General features: G+C 36.9%; 1 protein-coding gene across 5 annotated transcripts in view; it reads right to left on the bottom strand.

Moving 5' to 3' along the window:
- Window positions 1-3,452: 3,452 nt before the first annotated feature.
- BMAL2 (basic helix-loop-helix ARNT like 2) overlaps window positions 3,453-21,299 on the bottom strand; it is a 71,851-nt gene continuing 54,004 nt past the window's right edge. For all 5 annotated transcript variants that reach the window (XM_070620872.1, XM_070620868.1, XM_070620870.1 and 2 more), the window contains 8 exons: window positions 15,181-15,421; window positions 14,597-14,703; window positions 14,291-14,441; window positions 13,306-13,364; window positions 12,448-12,556; window positions 6,953-7,031; window positions 5,409-5,517; window positions 3,453-4,306 (listed from right to left, as the gene is read on the bottom strand). In XM_070620872.1, the coding sequence (XP_070476973.1) occupies window positions 4,170-4,306; window positions 5,409-5,517; window positions 6,953-7,031; window positions 12,448-12,556; window positions 13,306-13,364; window positions 14,291-14,441; window positions 14,597-14,703; window positions 15,181-15,421 (992 nt within the window). In that variant the 3' untranslated portion in view covers window positions 3,453-4,169. The remainder of the gene's footprint in view (window positions 4,307-5,408; window positions 5,518-6,952; window positions 7,032-12,447; window positions 12,557-13,305; window positions 13,365-14,290; window positions 14,442-14,596; window positions 14,704-15,180; window positions 15,422-21,299) is intronic.

The raw sequence follows: 21,299 nt of genomic DNA, 5'->3' as shown, positions 1-21,299 counted from the left end.
AGAACAGACTTTTTTGGAGGAAGTTTAATGTATTAAATTTAAAAAACTCCAAACTAGTAAGTATTATAAAATATAGTTTAATTTCACTCTTTTCATTGTTTACCAGAAAATTTTTAAAAGACCAATATATAGACAAGAGCAAGTGAACTGGAAAAGAGCTAAAAATTGTATAAAATACAAACCTAAATTCAGGAATATATGAGCAGCGATACACACACCATACGCTCTCAAATGAGTTCAGAAAGCATATTCCAGGTTGGATGGGTTTTCTTTCTAAAGTCAGCTTTTACTGGAAAGCCCCTAAACCAAAATTCTTATATTACATTGGAAGGATCTTCCCAGACTTCTCTTGAAAAGCATTTCTCATAAAACAACTCACACCAGAAAGGCAGACTTATTCTAGGCACAAAAGTCACAAATGCCTTTCCTAGGCCCTGTGGAACTTGGGAACAATAATCTAATGAAAACAAAGCACTACAGAAATGGGAAAGTGACACCTAGTGGCCGCCTAGCAGGTTTTCTTATGGCTTCTGACCATCCTGTCTGTCAGCCCTGCTGTGCCCATCATACTGTGCTTGGCAAACAGGAGTCTCCAATTCCAGAGCCCAGCAATGCCCTCCCTGAGTGGTAGGTACCTCTTTAGAGCAGGAGCTGAAAGCAGACGCCACTGTACACGGTCTGATAACTAGATCGTGGCTATTTCATATACCTGTGCCGTAGACTCAACAGAGACTCCTCAAAGATTATGACGACCAACGAATACAGCCTTTTCCCATTGTGACATTGTAATTAAATACTTGTCTAATTCCATTTATTTACCAAAAGTCTATTCTGTATCTCCCTGATTCTGTTTCTCAATGGATTTCCAAACTTAGTGACTACCATAGTGTCAACATATCCCTCGTCTTATTTGATTTCAGATTACCATCATGTAATAAAATATCTAACATTTTCAAGTTTACTAATTTCAAATGTTTTAAATTTGATACATGGATAGAGGCTCACAGTTATTTGATTGTAATGAATCACGGATCAATAAATAATTATTCTTTAAACCATAACATTTAGAGGTACATATACTTATGGTATAACTTTTGGTCTACTTAAGTAATATCCACTTAATAAAATGTTCTAGAGCAGTGCTATTGGATGGAAATATAATGTGTGCCACAAGTGTAATTTAAAATTTTCTAGTAGCCAAATTAGAAAAGTAAAAAAAAAATTGTTTAATTTAATTCAGTATATCGAAAATATTATTTGAAATTGTAGTCAATATAAAATTGTTAGTGTGGTATTTTCTATTTTTTTCATACTAAGTCTTCGAAATCTGGTATTTTACATTTACAGTGCATCCCAATACATATTAGCCACATTACAAGTGCTCAATAGCCACATGTGGCCAATGGCTATCACACTGGACAGCAGTTATAGGTTCTGACTCTTAACGCTCAAGTCCTGTGGATTAGAATAACAGAATCAGAACTAGAAATAAACTGAGAGATCAAACCTCTTTTTACAAATATGGAAACTGAGGTGCAGAGACTTTAAATGGCTTCCTTGAGGTCACACAGATAAACTTAGGCAGAGTGGGTTCTTCTGATCGTAGGCAGTCCTTCCACTCCGCTACATTATTGTAGGTGCGGTCGTCCCTCGGTATCCGCGGGGGATTTGGTTCCAGGAACCCCCGCGAATACCAAAATCTGAGGATGCTCAAGTCCCTTAGTCGGCTCTTCTTATCCACGGGTTCCGCATCCGCAGATTCAACCAACTGCGGATGGTAAACATAGTCCACGATCTGCAGGTGGTTGATCCGCGGATGCAGAACCCGCATTTTTGGAGGACCAAGTATAATTCTTAGGGTTTAAAAAAACAAAAACAAAAAAACTAGAGTCCTATTTTTATGATAATGTCATTAAACTTTTAGATATTTTTAACCAGAATGCAAGAAATTAATTGGTAGGAGGAAAAATATAGTGTAAGCCATAAAAAGCCATAAGTCACTCCTAGTAGCAGTCAAATGTAAATAGAATGCATTTTGAAGAAAACACCAAATTTGGGAGAGCTACAGTATCATACGATGCATGGATTGGATTCTGTTTCCAGGGCAAGAAGGTCTACAGACAAAGATTAAAGTGGGTTATAGAGGGATCAAGGCATTCAGTTGGCTACCCGCCTTCAGGTCTATGGAATAAGCCCCCCTCTTGCAATGAGAGAACTGCTAGCATGCAAGGCCACAGGGACCTCCCCTAGAAACTCTGCCCCTCAGATCCTTGCATCAGGAGGGTTTGCCCCATCTGCTTTTGAAGCCATCTAGTCACAATGGTAGCCATCTGCTACCACTGGCTTAGGTCAACTCTGGAGGTCAAGGCCAACCTGCAATGGTTCAGACCCCTAAAATATTATATTTGTCAGCAGGCCTCTGTGCCTGCCTTAGAACAGACGTGATCGTTCATGCTTCTTCAGACTTAACTATCATGCTTAGGCTGCTGCAGACCAATCTCCTCCACCTTGTAGGCTTTCTTTGGTTTATTCTAAACCTGGATGTCTCTCAGGTCCTCAAGTGTCAGAACCAGGAGTGGTGCTGACTCTCTGACATTGCTGGAATACTGTATCAGCTAAAGACAATAGGCCAATACATCCTTGTCCGCACTGCTACTGCAAATGTCACGTTTGAAGGGGACAGAGGCTTTTGGTTGTTGCCTGTTGGTATGTGCCATGAATGTGTTTGATGGCAGTTCTAATCTGTCACCTACAACCTAAAGAAATATGTTTTGGTGGGGGCTCTGAGGGAATCTGCTGGAAAGTTATAGTACCATATCAAGAAAGAAAACTGGATTTGAACCACACATCTGAGTGTCAGGGTTTCCCCGTTAGTTTCCTAACCTATCTTACTTTAATTTGTGGGGCACAAAAGAGAACATACGGGAACACACTCAGTAGGAAGAGCTATTAAAACAGAAGGTATTATGGAAGTATGATCTTCGAAAAGGTAGATATACATACAGTATCTGAAATATTCTTAATTCTTAGACTCAATTTGAGCCATGCCTGTATTAATTACTGATTAAAGAAATGCTCTCCAAATTTTTAATTACAGCTAGAAAATTGGTTTTTAAATTCTTTCTCATTGCCTCGTGGTTTTAATGTATTTACCATTTATATAATTGCCTTTGGTACAGGAAACAGTAACTATAATTACCTAATAATATAGAATGCCATGACTAGTTCCTGGGTCATTTAATTAATCCCTTAGCCAGTGACACCATTGCTTTCTCAAATGTGTATTAAAAAAATGGTTTATACACATCAAACAATATACAAATTTAATTGTGATTTTACACAAGCCATTTAATCTGCCTGGGTGTGTTCCTTCCTCCAAGACTAATCCATCACTAAGCACCTTTTTAGCATCAAACCTGTCGTATCTGTAATGAAAATCTTGAGTGGCTTCATTAGAGGTAAATCTTTTATTCAAAGGTAAATCACTAAGATCTGGGGTCCAAAATCTTTCCTTTTCTGTAAGCAAAGATGAGACTCTCAGCTTTTGTGATTTTAAATAAAAAAATCAATTAACTTAAAATCCATCTCAAGGTGCTTGACTGAGCATTAATATCCCGGCTTTGGACTGTGCGAGACTTCAAAGACTAAATACAGTATTGGTTGTGATTATGACCATAAATTGCACTGTCCCTTTAAATGTTCAAATCTATAAACCCTATCCTCAATTAGGGAAATATACCAGGAATGGAAATGTTCCAAATTACACAAATCTACTATTAGAAATCAATTATAAATGGATCTTAGACACAAGGAAAATGTCAATATATTCATTACACAAACTCAAACTGCATCAAAAAATAAAAACAAAACCAAGACAAGATGTATGTGATATTCATGGTTAGAAATATTTTATCAAAAATATAACGACTAGTGGGTTTTAAGCCATTTCACTGAGTAAATGTGTCTGCAGGAAACTCTGAGCAGTTCTATTTGAAGGAAAAATCACATTTCCCCATAGCCCTGTGAAAGTAAGCTGCAAATGTATAAAAATTGGCAGACCATTAATAGGAATGATAAAAACAGTATCAATACAGTACAGAAGAATATACAGTTTTTTGTAAATGAAATGCTTTAAAATGTTTCTCATTTTTGGAGTTAAAAATCAAATGCTAGAGTGTCCAGTGGATGTCACTGAAGTCCCCGGGGTCTCCCAGGCCCCCCTCTGCTTCTAAGTAATTCATGAAAGCTGCCATGGCTGTGTCGTCATGGTCACACAGGGCATCAAAATCCAGCTGGGCACCTTCACCTATTGAATGACAACACAGGCCTGTGTAAGTACATCTGGAGGCTAAAAAATGAGCATCATCAAAAAGCAAGGCTGGAATACCATATAATGTATTTTTGAAGGCAAAGCATGTCTTAAATTGCAAAAGCCTGATGTATTTTTAAATAGGTCACCTACTTTTATAACAATCTACTGTCAGATAAATTGCACTTAACTCATCTGATGCACATAAATGAGCTAGTCTATGAATTTTCTAACAGAAAATAACAGTGCTAAAAGGTACAGACTGCAGAAAGTTGGAAGCTAGGGGTTGGGGTTTACGCGTAGGTATATGGAGCCTGGAAGGAGAAATCTAAATCTAATCTGCCTTGAGAAAATACTGTGCTTGTTTAACCTGAAAATGAGGAGGCTGAGACGAAAGCATCATCTTCCAAAAATTAGAAATACTCCTACAAAAGGGGGAGTGTCCAGATTTGTTATTGAAAAAGGAAATAAGGAGGAGCTATGGAAATGAGATTGAAGCTGGAGATAAGGAAGAGGTTCTAGAAATCAAGGGTTAAAACATAGCTACAGATTAACCAAAGGTTTCTGGATATCTTTCAAAGTACAACAGAATCTGAGATGACTAATACGCGGCTCTGTGTGAAGCAGATATCCAGCTTCCTTCAAGTCCTTTGATTCTCTTCAATATACATTTTCACTACATCAGTGTCAGTTAAGGGGGTATAAAATGTGTCATTTCAATTTACTTGATATGGACTTGCATAAACGGTTGAAATGAATAATTACATCTTAAACTTTTTATGATTGGTATCCTTTAAAAACTCCTGTTCTTGAGAATGCACATTTTTGTCTAGATATAAGTACTTTAGCTCTATTTAAATTGTATGTATTAACAATACCCATAACTGATTCAGTTGATAATTGAATTTTCAATGATGGGTCCATTAAGTGACATACATCTTAAAATTGAGAGTATGATTATTACATTTAGGGTTTTGAATGGAAAAATCGTACTTTTAAAACTGTTTGCTTCTCTAAAAATCTCCTATGCCTGAAAATATAGTGATTAAGAGAGTTTTTGGAAAACCAAAATGGCAGGCAGTTGCCGAAGCAAACTTACCGAGGAGGGGTTGGTGACTGCCGGGAGCCACAGCGCTCTGGTTTTGCCTTTTAGCCTCTAGCTCCCCTGTTTCAGAAGGACTTAGTGTGATCAACTCCTTATTTGACATCTGGAAAGACAGAATAATACATAGTGACTTGAATGAAATAAAGACCTCTTAGCTGTTATCAGACGTGGGCCTGCAGGCAGTGCCACCACCGCCATCATCGATATGGCAGCTGGCATTTACTGAGTACCATGTGCTAAGCACTTCGCATGCATCATCTCATTTCATGTTTAAAACATTGGGAGGTCAGGAATCTGAGGCCTAAAGAGGCTAATATCTTGCCCAAAATGTTGGAGCAGGATTCTAATTCAAGTCTACCTGACTTCAAAGCCCACATTCTTCATAACCATAATTGGAGCCACATAGTATAAGGTAAAGTTTTGGATTAAGAAGTAAAGGCTATTTCAGTTTTTACATAATGATGGTAAAACTCGATCGCATAGGAAACTGCAGTGGGAAATACTGGTTTGGAGTGGGAATGGATTAAACCAGAGGCTTTTACCAAAAAGTTAACACATTATTATATAGCCACAGGCCAAACAGTCTAATATCCAATGTGGCTCATCAAAATGAAAAATCATCTACCTACTGGCTTATTAGGTTGATGAACTTTATCTATAGAATGCCTATGTAACGTATATTACTTGGAGATTTTTGTATTACAATGACCTAAATCCCTGTTCCTAGCGTATTGTCTGACACAAAATGGGTACCCAATAAACATTTGCTAAGTGTATGAATGAAATTTTAAAATACTGACCAAAAGGTTTACAATATTTGTGAAAATACATCTTCAGGTTCCCTTTCGTCCCTAGTCAGACTTAACTTCTCTCTTCTCCTGTATTTTCGTACCACCTAGTTCATACACCTACTTTAGAACTTTTTGTTGTCTGGGATATATTAGAATTACATTGTATGTGAGTCTTCCAGACACTTAGCACTATGCTTAGTTATTTTTGTATATGCAAGGATGCATTTCAAATAGCTAGTATTTGTTCAATTGAACTAAATAGTATGTAACACATGTAGCTTATATTATTTAAGTTTTTTCCAGACCATAAGGAATACATTTGATCCACTGAATTGCAGCCTATTAAAATAACAATAATAACCACCATTTATTGAGCACATACTGTGTACCAGGCACTGTTAAGTTTTGGGGGTTTTTTTTGTATTAAATCACTTAATTTACACACCACTCCAAGAGATTGGTGCTATTACTACCCTTGTTTTACAGATGAGGAAACTGAGGCACAGAGTTTAAATACCAAGCCTGAGGTTATCCAGCAGTAAGTGTCAGAGTCCCAACCTGGACCCAGATAGCATCCTTCCAGTGACGTCACTCGTCACCGCTAGTCTACATGGCCTCTTAAAAACCATAGACTGGCTGAAAGAGTTTTTTACAGGATGGCTTCTTCTCTCAAAAGAAATAAACAACAAGAAGCAAGTTTTATTGTTCATTTATTTCATGAATATTATCACTTACGATTGTACTTACATTCCTGCAATTTATAGTGTGAGTATCTTTTATTAAATCTGTTGGACTTGAATCATCAAGGGATGAAGAAGACTGTAACCTTTAAAAAGTGACACACAAAACATTTTTTCTCCATATATATTTTAGAAAACTTTCTCCTCTGCATACACATCTACTGATAAAAATACAGTGAGGAACATAAGACATGACCGTTTTCACACTTAGACTGACTTGTTCAGTGCTAGACTTATTTTTGACTACGGAGTGCAGGAAAACAAACACTCTGTAGTTAATAAAAACAAACCTGTGAGGTAAAAGCTCTTAAGTTAATCTTGTCACTCATTTTACAGCACATGGCAAAGTAATGGAACAACAACACAGTTAGTTCAATAGCCCCCCACACCAAGAATCAGTTCCTTATCAAGACACTAAATAGCAGAACTCAGAGTAAAAGATTTCCCAACATCCTGCAACCTTTTTTTTAAGTGCAAAATGTCATATTTTTACTATAATAGGTCATCCCCAGGTACAAAATCAATGAAACATAATGACATAAACATAGTCATATACTTTGATCATAAATCTCTTCAACTTAATATGTAAAACTGACAGTATCATATATTAAATGCTCAATTATGTGAAACATAATGGCATAAACATAACTTTGTCTTTACGTATTCCCAAGAAGGCAGTTGACAAGAAATTAAATAGAGAGAAATTAAAACAGAGGAATGAAATGAATTAGGTAGGAAAGACAGATGAAAAGATGAGTGACATGTCTTGGGGATTTTTCAGAGGACCGTCAATGTAAATAGCTTGGCTGACTTCTCATTCTGTGGTTCATGGTTTAAAATCACCACCTGCTTAATTAGCCTTTGTTTAAAGATGAAAACTATCCTCCCCCGCCTCCCATGCACTTCACTACCAGATTAATCTTCTGAAATATGGCTTTCTTTATATTAGTCACATATGGGCAGAAATCTGCTGTTTGAAAGTCCCTCCACTGCTTGACCCCACCTTAGTGAAAACTCCCCACTGCTCAGCAACCTGACTCCTCTCTCAATCTAGGCTCCTTGTGGTTTGCTAAAAACCACCATGCTTTCTCGCACACACCTCCATACACTGACCCAGGTGCCTCCATATACAAATGCTCTCCTCACTGCATCCTGAACACTCTAAGGGTACCCAGCTATCAACGTTTGACTCAATTTCTACTTCTCTCTTTTTTGTTTTTTGAGGAAGATCAGCCCTGAGCTAACTGCCATCAATACTCCTCTTTTTGCTAAGGAAGGCTGGCCCTGAGATAACATCCATGCCCATCTTCCTCTACTTTATATGTGGGATGCCTACCACAGCATGGCTTGTCAAGCAATGTCATGTCTGCACCCAGGATCTGAACCGGTGAACCCTGGGCTGCCGAAACGGAACGTGCACACTTAACCGCTGCACCACGGGGCCAGCCCCTGAATTTCCACTGCTCTTAAAATGCCCTTCCAGCATATATGGTCAAATGATCTTCAACAAGGGTGCCAACATCATTCAATGGGGGAAAGGACAGTCTTTTCAACAAACAATTTGGGAAAACTGGATACCCACATGCAGAAGAAGCAAGTTGGACTCTTACCTTATAAATAAATTAACTCACGATGGATCAAGACCTAAAACTATAAAATTCTTAGCAGACAACAGAGGAAAAGCTTCATGACTTTGGATTTGGCAGTGATTTCTTAGGTATGATACCAAAGCACACACAACAAAAGAAAGATAAACTGGACTACATCAAAATGAAAAACCTTTGTATATCAAAGGACACTATCAACAGAATGAAAAGGCAATTCATGAACCTGGAAAAAATATTTACAAACCATATATCTGATAAGGGGTTAATATCTAGAATATATAAAGAACTCCCACAACTCAACAAAAAACAACCTGATGAAAAAATGGGCAAAGGACCTGAATAAGATACTTCTCCAAATAAGACATACAAATGGCCAATAAGCAAATGAAAAGATGCTCAACATCACTAATCATCAGGGAAATACAAACTAAGACTGCAATGAGATACCACTTCAAACCAAATTAGGAAGATGATCATCGAAAAAGATAAGTGTTGGCAAGGATGTGGAGATATTGGAACCCTTGTGCACTGCTGGTAGGAATGTAAAATGCTGCAAATGCTATGGAAAACAGAATGGTGGTTCCTCAAAAAATTAAAAATAGAATTACCATGTGATCCAGCAATTCTACTGCTGGGTATATACCCCAAAGAACTGAAAGCAGGGACTAGATATTTGCACACCCACACTCCTAGCATCATTATCCACAATAGCCATGAAGTGGGAGCAACCCAGTTGTCCACTGACAGATGAATGGATAAAGAAAATGTGGTATGAAAAGTGAAATAAACTAGTCACAAAAAGACAAACACTATGATTCTACTGATACGAGGTACTTAGAATAGTCAAATTCATAGAGACAGAAAGTGGATAGGGGGAGAGGGGAATAGAAACTTATTGTTTAATGGGTACAGAGTTTCAATTTGCAAGATGACAAAAGTTCTAGAGATGCGTGGTGGTGGTGACTGCACAACAATGTAAACGTACTTAATGTTACTGAACTGTAATCTTAAAAATGGTTAAAATGGTAAATTTTATGTTATCTATATTTTATCACGATTAAAAAAGAAAATGCCCTTCCCATATATAATTGTTTTCATTACCTAGGTCACTGAGTTGTAAAATCTGGAAGGAAACTTGGATCCTATAGTGAGAGACAGTATAAGATTAAATGCCGAAAACATGCAAACCACACACTTGATCCTTTAGTAATATAGCAAATGGTACTGTCAGTTTTACATATTAAGCATTGTGAAGAGACTTATGATCAAAGTGTATGATGGATCATATGTGCATATCTTTGTGCATATGCTTTACAATACTTTCAATACTTAAAGTACATGGCACATCGTAAGTATTCAATATTCAATAAAATTAGGGATACAGAAGTCACACGACAAATGTCTCAACAGTGATTTTTTCAATTTAAACTTTTTTAAATTTAAAAACTTAAATTCAAACTGTACAAAGGGTAGAAAATAAAAAACAAAAATTTCTTCCCTCTTCCAAATCTCCTGCCCTTCAACTCCTAGTCCCAAATGTGAGAAATAACTAGTCTGAACAAATTTTTCATATTGCTATATATTGTGGAGTTCTAGGTTCCTTCTCTACAATTCCAAAATCTAAAATGCCTTGAAAACTGAAAAGTTTTCCATAATTTATTTGGCAACAAAATCTGAATTGATCTGAACTCAGCAAAACGTAACCTACCTGACATGAGGCTAATCTTTTTGTCCTGCTTTGCCCTACTTAGTACAAATATTTACAACAATGCACTCCAGAAATATATTTCTAAACTTTTACTATGGAAAACTTCAAACAGATATAAAAGTAGATAATGTAATGAAGTCTCATATATTCACCAGACAGCCTCAACAATTAATTCTTTCCTAATCTTGTTTAATGTATATATCCCAAACTCTTATTCCCCCTCTCCTCCCAGACATCCTACCATGTAATCTGTAAATATTTCTCTTTGCAGAAATATTGACTTAATTTATTATGGGGTGCTGCCCATGATGTAACTGTTCTCTGAGGGTATTATACAAACCCCTTAAAAAAATTGAATTTCAAAACGCTATCTTTCTAAAATCCAAAGAAATTCTGAGTTCAAAGCTTATCTGGTCTCAAGGGTTTGAGATGAGCAATTAAGGGCCTGTGTATACACTTCTTCACATAGATCTACACATATCTATCATTTTTTGTTTTGTTTTTTTTGAGGAAGATTGGCCCTGAGGTAACATCCGCTGCCAATCCTCCTCTTTTTGCTGAGGAAGATTGTCCCTGAGCTAACATCAGTGCCTATCTTCCTCTATTTTATATGTGAAACGCCTGTCATGGCATGGCTTGATAAGTGGTGTGTAGGTTCATGCCTGGGATCCAAACCAGTGAACCCAGGGCCGCTGAAGTAGAGTGTGCGAACTTAACCACTACGCCACCAGGCCAGCCCCTATATGTATATATATTTTTTAACTGTGAATGGAGTTGAGCAATTTTTAAAGTTTCTTGGCCATTTGTACTTTTTTATATTCAGGACCAGTCTCCAACTTTTTAAATTGAGTTATTTTAATTCAAGTTATATAAAGCTTGTTTAATAACTATATTATTTATACTAAAGTTTAATATAGGTAAAGGTTAATATAATTACTGCATTTTATCATATGAAATACACATATTTTCTGCAGTTTATAATTTGTCTTTTAACCTTGTTAGTTATAATGGTTATAATTATGCTTAAGTTTTGAGATTTTATATAACTAAATTTATCGATTTTTTTCTTAATGAATTCTGGATTTTGTGCAGTGTTTAGAAAGGACTTTCCAAACTAAATAAAAATCCATACCTGTGTTCTTGAAATACTTTTATCGTATTTCAAAATACTTTTACTTAACTTAAATATTTTATAGTATTTCAAAATACTTTTACTTTGAACTCTTGGATTTACCTAGAATTTATTTTCGTATAAAGAATAAACTTGGGTATAGCTTAATTTTTTCCCAAATGGTTACAAAGTTATTATAATGCTCTTAACTGTTTAATCCAGTTCCTCTTACTGACGCCCCTTGTACCATATAATAAATTTCCATGTGCATTTGAGTCTTTCTGAAATCTATCCTTTTACATTAACCTACTTGTGGGTTGTACCAAAATGTGTTAGTGACTGTAGCTTTATACATATTTTAATATTTGATAGAGTTAGTCTCATTTTATTACTTTTATTTTTTAGAATTTTCCTGGATATCCTAATATGGTTAGTATCATTTGTCAGATCCTAAAAGACAAATGCATGATGGTATTTTGACTGGATTCACATTGAATTCATAGGTTGGTTTAAGGAACACTGACATCCTCACAATACTGAGTCTTCCCAATGAAAACTTATATCTGGAAAGTTACTCAAGTCATCTTTTGTGTACCTCTGTAGCATTTTAAAGGTTTTTGTCATATAGTTCTGGACACTTCTTGTAAAATTTATACCTAAATATTTTATCTTTTTTGTTGCTACTGTAAAGATGATCTTCTCTTATATTATTGAACTGGTTATTGTTTGCATTCAAGAAATCTACTGATTTTTTAAAATTAAAGTACAATCGACATACAATATCCTATTAGTTTCAGGTGCACATCATAGTGACTTGATATTTAGATGCATTACAAAATGATCATCACAACGTCTAGTTACCATCTGTCACCATACAGAGGTATTGCAATATTATTCACTATGTTCCCTATGCTGTGCATCACATCCCCATGACTTATTAATTCTACATCTGGAAGTTTGTACCTCTTAATCCCCTTCACCTATTTCACCCATCCTCTACTGATTTTTTAAATTTTGTCTTTGTAAATATGATGATAATTTTACTTGTAAAAATATTTGCAGCAGTAAAACATTACCTTTGTAAGTCCAAAACTTCATTTGCAATATCTGTTCCGATACTACCAGCACCAAGTACTGTTCCAGTACACATTCTGGGCACACTAATACAAGACTGTCTGGAAGATTCTAAGTAATAACAAAAGGAAAAAATCAATTGAGGACTTTGAAAAATGTATACAACTTTGGTTAAGATCTTTCTTTCAGTTCCAATATATTTCCTATTTCCCTCTTTAAAAGAAATAGACTAGCTGCATCCTAAAATGTTAGGAACATTATACTTATCGTTACAAACTTAACTCACGATGGCTTAAGATGCTTATGAAGAGTGATATGAATCAAATGTGTGGAAAGTCATTGAGGGTACAATCATGACCTATAACCCTTTAGTTCAGACAGTTCCTTCCCACTTTAATCTCCACACTGAAGCCAGAGCAACACTACTTTATTTTTAATACTTCCTAATATTTTTGTATTTATTTATACAAATAATAGATTAAAATACTCCTGTGGTGAAAAACTAAGATAAGAAAAAACTCTCCCTTAATGCTTTTCATTAATTTGTCCAACAGATATTTGAATGCCATAAAGTATAAGGAACTATGCTAGCTGCTAGGGATAGATAATGGATAAAACACCACTCCTGATCCTGAAGAACTCAGTGCCTTGGCGAGCCAGTTGAGTGAACAACTAATTGCAATACAATGTAGGATTATAACTAAAACGTGACCAAGTACTGTGGGAATTCTGAGAAGGATAACTCAACCCATAGATGTCTTTTCAATTTCACCTTTAAATTTTTCCCTCTCCAAGACAGAGAAAGAAGACAATAATAACAGTCGTAGTCAGAAGTCTCCCTCATCCAAAACTAAGCTCACCTTCTTTCGATTGAGAGCTGCAAGGAAGTAATGATGCTTCTCCAGTCTCACTATGTCCCCTAGAATGGAGACACATCATAGGTGATTTTTTTTAAGGTAAAGGAAACAACTACATTAAGTTTCGTGCATTTGATTTCTCAAGTCTTGATCCATCTGTTTTATATACACATTGTTAATGCCACAACCAGACATCAAGGTACTGATGTGCTACATAGCAGGGTTTGACAAATACCCTATTACCCTATAAAGCACATATTCTCACAGTTACGGTTCATATACTAATGATAGGAAGGCAAGGATTATTGGGATGGGGAAGAGGGGATGCTGCTGGAGGTACTAAGCTTTGGGGCTCTTTTTTTTTTTAACTAAATATTGTGGATAAGGAAATAGAATTGGTGTGATGATACCTTATAGCGATTTCAAAGAGAAACTTATAGAAAAATAATGCTTGAAACAGGGCCATGCTAGCATATTGAGCAATTCAGGAAAAGTTGGCTCTTCCTTCAGGCTGACACAGCCACAGCCCAGGGCTTGGCAAACAGTAGTTGGCCTGAATTTCTGCTCATCCCTCAGCCAAGTCCTCCTGCACAATCACATGTGGTACCCAGGCTTAGAAGACGGACATGCAAAAATGATGTAGAGGATAAAACAATTTCTTACAATGATACACAGTTTCAAGCCACATCCACACTGTTTGTTGGAGGGACAAGACAAGGCCATGAAAGGTAGGAAGGAAATGCTTGAGTAAATGTTTACTATCACATTTTATACCAAGCAAAAAGGAATTTATTACAAAAGAGCAAACTTCCAGCTTAATTCTAAGAACTAACGCAATGAACAGTGAATGAATTACTCAAAATATATACTCAAATTATAAAGCCTGAGGATCATACAGTTTTAATGGCTTCGAAAGATGAGAAGAGGGAAGCAAAGATACTCATTTGAAATTAATATAAAGTTCTTACCAATATAAAAAATTACTTACAAAACTAAAGTGTTGACAGACACAATATATTCCAGTTCTTTGGTCCAAGGATTTGTGAAACTAAACCACTGGCTTTTTAAAGTTACAAAAGAGCCATCTTTCACTCTGAATTTGTATGAATCTGTAAATATTTTCTCTTTACTCTGCAGAACTTAACAAGAAAAGATAATAATCAGCATAACAGTCTACGCCATATAAATCGATCCCTCGAGGATTAATTCAAGTTTCAGATTTCTCAGGATTGAGAAATTAACAGCTGAAGCTGTAACTAAAAAGTACCAAAAAATTACCCCACTCAATGCATACCTGCTTTGTGCTTGTCAGTCAAATGACTATGGTCATCTTGATGAAAATATTCATAACAAGAAGTTCCCAAAAGTTCCTGAGGCAGATATCCTAAAATTGCTGTTGTCCTGGTTTTAAAATGGAAAATAAACTTCAGAAATGATGAATGTATTCCCTTCCAGAACCCACATGTGGGCAGGCTAGTAGGGAGGTGGACCAGGGGATGAGTAACCCACATGCATCACTGGGCTCCCTTTGGCTGCCATAGACCCAGACTAGGCTGCAAGACAGAATGGACACCCAAGCACGAGGCTACGCCAGTGGCCACCCACCAATACCAATACCAATACCAATACCAATACCAATACCCCAATAACACTGTGGCCACAGACCATGCCCAGTTTCTGCACCACTGGCTAAGAAATATTCCAAGTTTACATTTTGGCTTGAACAAATTTATTCATATATCCATATCCCTATTTCATTCAAGCTTTATTTGCTGTTCTGAAGCCTTAAAAAAAAAATCCAGCAGTGCTACTAAGCCACATCTTTAATAGCCTTAAATATCCATTGAACTCTAATCATTATGGCATGTCGATGTCTACCTTTGATCCACATAGACAAATTTTCCATTCATTGTAAAACGGGTTATAAATTCAGTTGGTTTCACTTTAATCTCTCCACTGTTCTGTGGGACAATACATGGATGTAATCTTCCAATGGCAACAAGGCAGGTAAAATTACTACTGTCTTTCTTATTGTCCCTTTCTTCTTCCATTCCAACCATATTTGGAGGCCAGCTTCTCAAGTAACCAGTGCAGTGGATAGTACAGAATTTTCTATGATCTAGTTCAAAAGTTTAAAAGAAGAGCATTTGTCAATTATAACTCAAAATTCAAAAAAGATTAAATTTAAAAAAGCATTTGAATCATTATGAATAAATTCTTAAATTTCTGACTATTTATACTAGTTATAATTGTGCTATGAAATATTCTTTTAAGTATGATAAAATATAAGCAGGGAATAGTATTGCATTGAAAATAAACCCATCATGTTTATTTAACAGCTTCATTCTTAATGGGTTATTTTTCTTAGGAACTAAACTATATGCAGTACATCAAAAAGTTAACAGATTGTTTTAATTTAAATTTAAATAGGTCTATGGCTACTTAATTATTGCCAAGTCAATTTTTAAAATTACAGTAATTCATGTTAGAAAAAGTAAAACTTCATGTTCCCTTGATCTCAGCCACAAGGACATTGTTTTCAGCTTCCTAAATGTTTCATATATTATAATTTATATTCAAAAGTTTAAGGAGGACAATTATGCATACACTCCTAAATTTCTATGTTAGTACTTATAATGGTTAATAGATACATAACAGATTATAGGAACATTTTAGAGCACATTTGGAGAAATTTATAATAAAAGGTATAAAAATAAAATTTGACTCAAATTTCACTTTTCAGAAAAATTCCAAGCAATTAACTCACAGGAAAAAGCTCCTCAAACAGGTCCAACCAGAATAATAAAAAAATTGGAAATAATCCATTTGCTCAAATATCAGGAAATGCTTAAGAAAACAATGAAGTAAACACAGGCGTATACAGATTACGGCAATCCACAAAAAAAAGTGACTTAAAGGTTTAATCTTTAAGAAAGGAAAAAAGCCTAGTAAAAATTACTGAAAACAGTTGTTGGTTGTAAGATTTACAAAAGACCAGAACAGTCATTGTTTTAAACTGGCACTTTTTGGTAAGACTGTTATTACAAATCTTCAAAAAAATTTTTTCAATAGAAGATGATATGGGCTGTCTTACAAGATAGCAACTAAGAGTAACAGCCAAGATTTAGAGAATACTTTATGTGCCATGCTCTGTTTAAGTGCTTTAAATGTCTAGTTCATTTAATCTTCTTAACAGTCCTATGAAGTGTTCGAATATTATCTCCATTGTCTTAGGAAACTGACAGCTAAGGCCAAGGTCACAGCAGGGAAGGGTGGAGCTGAGGTTTACGTGTAGACAGGCCGGCTCCAGAGCTCCCTTTCTGAACCCTGAGTGCTCTGTCATGGAAGGCATTCACACAGGAGTTGCCTGGGTGATGAAGGGGGAAGGGTACAAAAAGGTTTTCAAGCCAGAGGGAACAGCCAGCGCCAACCGAGAGTAAAGAGAGTGCAGTCAGATGTGGCTGGACACGAAAGCAGGGAACAGACAGTTTAGCTCTCCTGCAAGCCATGCATAAGACATTGTATTCCTAACAGACATCAGCCCCTCCATGGTCCACAGAGCCTTCAATTACAAGCCGTTATCTCTTCCAACCCCAAACCAAGTCTTTTATCATTTATTCCCTACCCTGTTTAATGGCACCACAATCAACGCAGGAAGTTAAATGAGAAACCTGGGAATAGGCATTCCAGGCTCCTGCCTTTACCTCACCCAACATCCAAGATACCTCAAAGAAATTAAAATTGGGATAAGCCTAAACACAAAGTTTTCATTCATATTAACAAAACTAGATGGCAGTCAAAAATAAAAAGTTTATAAAACTAAGTTTGGCATTTCTGATGACGCGAATTTACAAATGATACTGACTAAAAATATTCTACTCAACTGAAAACACAGACAGAAAAAGAAGGTTTACATTTATGTATGGAACCTAGCCTTTTACTTTGATCCTTCTACCATTAGATAGATGGGTTGTCGTAACAGGCTTAACAACTAAATTTCCAACTAAATCTGCCCCTCACTTCTCACCTTGAACATTTATTCAGTTGGCACATTTCTAGTTGGGATTATGTGATTCCACCCACTGCAATCTATTTGATCAATTATCTAAAGTTAAAAAAAAATCCCACCAAAAAAACCTTATCCCAAGAATTCTTTTAGACTTTTCCCTAAATATTGGGGTCACAGGCCCCAATCCTTACCAAATTATCTATTTGCATCAGCTCCATGGGAGAGATTCATGTGTAATTTACTTTTTTAAAAAGGGAAAAAACCCTTTATTAACCCAAACACTGCTTCAATTTACAACTTTCAAAAATCCTCTATGAAATTTTTCTTCAACTAGTTGCAGGCTGGGTCTCCCAACTTGGTTTCTTGCTGTCTTAGTTTGAATTCTCACAGAAGCAGATCCTGAGACAAGGATTCAGGAAGTGCATTTGAGAGGTGATTCCACAGAACACTGGCAGGGAATTGGGGAAGTGAGACAGAGAAGAGAAAGAAGCTAATGCAGGATACGTTTCCCAGCAAGTTGCCACTTTGGGAAACCAAAGCTAAACCTATTGGGGGCATTCTGGGAAAAAAATGCAGTACAAGAGCCTCAGAGGTATGTGGCTTGAAGGGAAAGAGAGCTCTAAGATATTGATCCATCAGCTCCCTTCAGTCAGTGGATGTGGGAGGCTCCCACAGAGCTCTGATTCCCTGCCACTGGAAGCCTGTCCCTAGCTAGTGGAGACAGAACTGTCTCTAAGGACCAGAGGAAGGTCAAGTAGAGAGTGATGGGTGTCAGACACTGGAAGCCAGGGGCGTGCCCCTGAAGTGGGAGGTGCTGACAGGATATGTCATGGGGTTCTGATAGCATCTGCCACACTTGTACAAGAAACCAATGGACGCTGGGTGCATTACTGATGATCTTTCCAAGATAAATTTAAGCAATACCTAAGATATTTGGTAGCAGTCATCCATCCTTTTCGGCCTTTGATTTCACAAACTGAAACACATGAGTAATTTTATCCGTATCTTAGAATCTTTTTCAAAGTTTGAATCCATGACATTAATGTTAGAAGCAGGGTTGAAATAATGTTTTCCAGTGTCAATCTTGTTTTGTAAAACCTTTTTATTATGGAAAATCTCAAACATACACAAAATCAGAGTGAACAGTGTAATGAAGCTCCACTTGAGTGACTCATGGCTTTCCATAAATCTTAAATTCAGTTTCAATTAGCATAAAAAGGGCTGCTTTCTAGTCTTATTTTAAATTTAAGTGTAACTAAGGCAAAGCTATGGAGATAAAGAATCAGTGGTTGCCAGGGGTGATGGAGGGGAGAGATGAACAGGCAGAGCATAGAGGATTTTTAGGGCAGTCAAGATACTCTGTATGACATTACAACAATGAAAGTATATCATTATCCATTTGTCCAAACCCACAGAATGTACAACACTGAGTGAACCCTAAGGTAAACTATGGACTTGGGGTTATTATTATAATGTGTCAATGTAGGTTTCATCCTTGGTAAAAAAAAAAATACTATTCTGGTGGAGGATGTTGATAACTGGGAAACTATGCATGTGCAGGGGCAAGGAGTACATGGGAAATCTCTGTACCTTCCTCTCGGTTTTGCTGTAAACCTAAAACCACTCAAAAAATAGTCTTAAATTATTGTTTAAAGGTTTAAATGTAACTGACATGCCATGGTAAAAGGGAAGAGAAACAGCTGTACTAACTACAGGTTTTCCTCATTAATGGGGAGTGGTCTTAAAACACAGTGATTCCATTGGCTACTTACTGTTGGAAAGAACAATTGAGTAGTAACTACATGCCCAATACAATCATTTCACTTGACAGACACCGTCCGCGGTTAAAGTAGAATATAAAATGATCTCACACGTGGGCAGTCATCCACGTGGCCAATCAGGGTTACATTCTGCAGTGACCTTATCCTGGCCCAGGCATCTGTCTACGTGTCTGTCTATACACAGTTCTCCCCAAACCAGGCATGGTAAGGAAGGGCCCAGCTGATGGTTAACACATGCCTTACCATCCCTAGGCCAAACTGGCCTCATGCCTTTGGCACAGAGCTCTGGAGTGTTAAGTGAATACTGGGTTCAAGTGCTTGAGCAGATTAAAAAGTCTGTTTTCAGAGGATATTTGACGCTGACGGCAGGCATCTGTGCAGCCCGGCTGGATGTGGGAGTGAACAATTGTGTGTGGGCAGGAATACACTCCTACAACAGAAGCCAACCCCCTTGCTGAGCGTCTCCTACAGAAATCATCTAGAGGGCATCTCTTTCATTAATGACCTTCAGCATCTAGGAAGCTTCTCTCATAGGTGGCATGGCATGGTGGAAAGAACACAGATTTTAAAGCCAGATTCCTGATTCTGCCACTTTCTGTGTGACTTTAGACAAACTAAGCTTTTTAGGCTTCAGTTTCTTCACTTGCAAGATATGGATGGTTTGCACAGGATCGTTATGTTTATTAAATTAAGTACTTTATGCAAAGTGCTTGGCATATGGTACATTTTAAATGATTACTGATTTTCTTGCGCTTTCATTTTCCTTCTCTTCTTTCTGAACCACAAATAATGGCTTCCATCTATTGAGTGGTTGCTGGGAACCATGCACTGCATTAGCCATGTGTAATCCTAACCACACTCCTAAGAGGTGCTGTTATACCCATTCTACCAGTCTGCTCGGGCTGCCATAACAAAATGCCACAGCCTGGGGGGCTTAAATAATAGGAATTTATTTTCTCACAGTTCTGCAGGCTAGAAGTCCAAGATCAAGGTGTTGGCAGGTTTGGTTTCTCCTGAGGCCTCTCTGGCTTACAGACAGCTGACTTCTCACTGTGTCCTCATATGGCCTCTTCTCTATGCGTGTGTGTCCCTGGTGTCTCTTCCTCTTATGAGGATGCCAGTCACACCAGATTAGGGACCCACTCTTATGACCTCATTTAACCTTAATGACCTCTTTAAAGGCCCTATCCTCGAATACAGTCACGTTGGGGTCTAGGGCTTCAATGCGTAAACTTTGGGGAAACACAATTCAGTCTGTAACACCCATTTTTCCATATATTGAGAGGAAACTGACTAAGGCCACGCAGTTGATAAACAGCAGGCCTGACATTAAAATCCTACTGAATTCAGAGTGCAGGCCCTTTCTACTCTGTCCTAAAGCCTGTCCACCATCATGGCTGCTGTGAGGAGAGGCTAGTATGAGAACATGGAACATTAGAACGACTTAAAAATGTCAGTTCCTTTAGCTCATCACAGAATTCAACTATGAATGAGCTCTAATTGACATTTGCCGGATATTCTTGAAACAGCTATTTTTCCAGTAAGATTATTAATATTTATTCCAAAGGAAAGAAATTTTCCCTGCCTCTTCCATAAATCTCTAAAACTTATAATAAAAAAATTATTTGTAGAAACCACATGGGAGGACTAAAGTTTGATTATTGCATACTTCAAGAATGCTGTCTGGATTTTTTTTTTTTAACTTATGACTATACACACACGTTTTTGCTTAAGATTCAATATTTACAAGACTGCTTCAAAATACTATAACAGTACCATGGAAGGAGGACATCCCACCTTCCTTTTTGTATCTTTACAAAGGGTTAAAAGACCATACACAAAGAATTTTACTTCCAAGATTATTATCAGTGACTGACTTGGGCTCCCATGTATTAGAAAAATCCTCCAAGAATATATATATTCAGTCATGAGCTGTTCTACAATTTCACAAAACCAAAATGAAAAATCTAAGGCAACAGAAAGAAAGAGGAACCTAGAGTTCTGCCACCAGTTTTTAATGTCAATTTAATAAACATTTATTTTTACCAAAGCCCAGATTCCTTTGGTTCCAGATTTACTTCTCATGAGAATTATGGTAGAGAAAATGGTCAAGTCGTTTGCTCTCTTAGTCATCTCGGGCTCCCACAACAAAACACCACAGACTGGGTGACTTAAACAACGGAAATTTATTTCCTCATGATTCTGGA

Source organism: Equus przewalskii, chromosome 5, assembly GCF_037783145.1.
Source record: "Equus przewalskii isolate Varuska chromosome 5, EquPr2, whole genome shotgun sequence".
Taxonomy (NCBI): domain Eukaryota; kingdom Metazoa; phylum Chordata; class Mammalia; order Perissodactyla; family Equidae; genus Equus; species Equus przewalskii.
The sequence above is the reverse complement of the archived record's forward strand: the minus strand, read 5'-3'. Positions and strand labels throughout refer to the sequence as shown.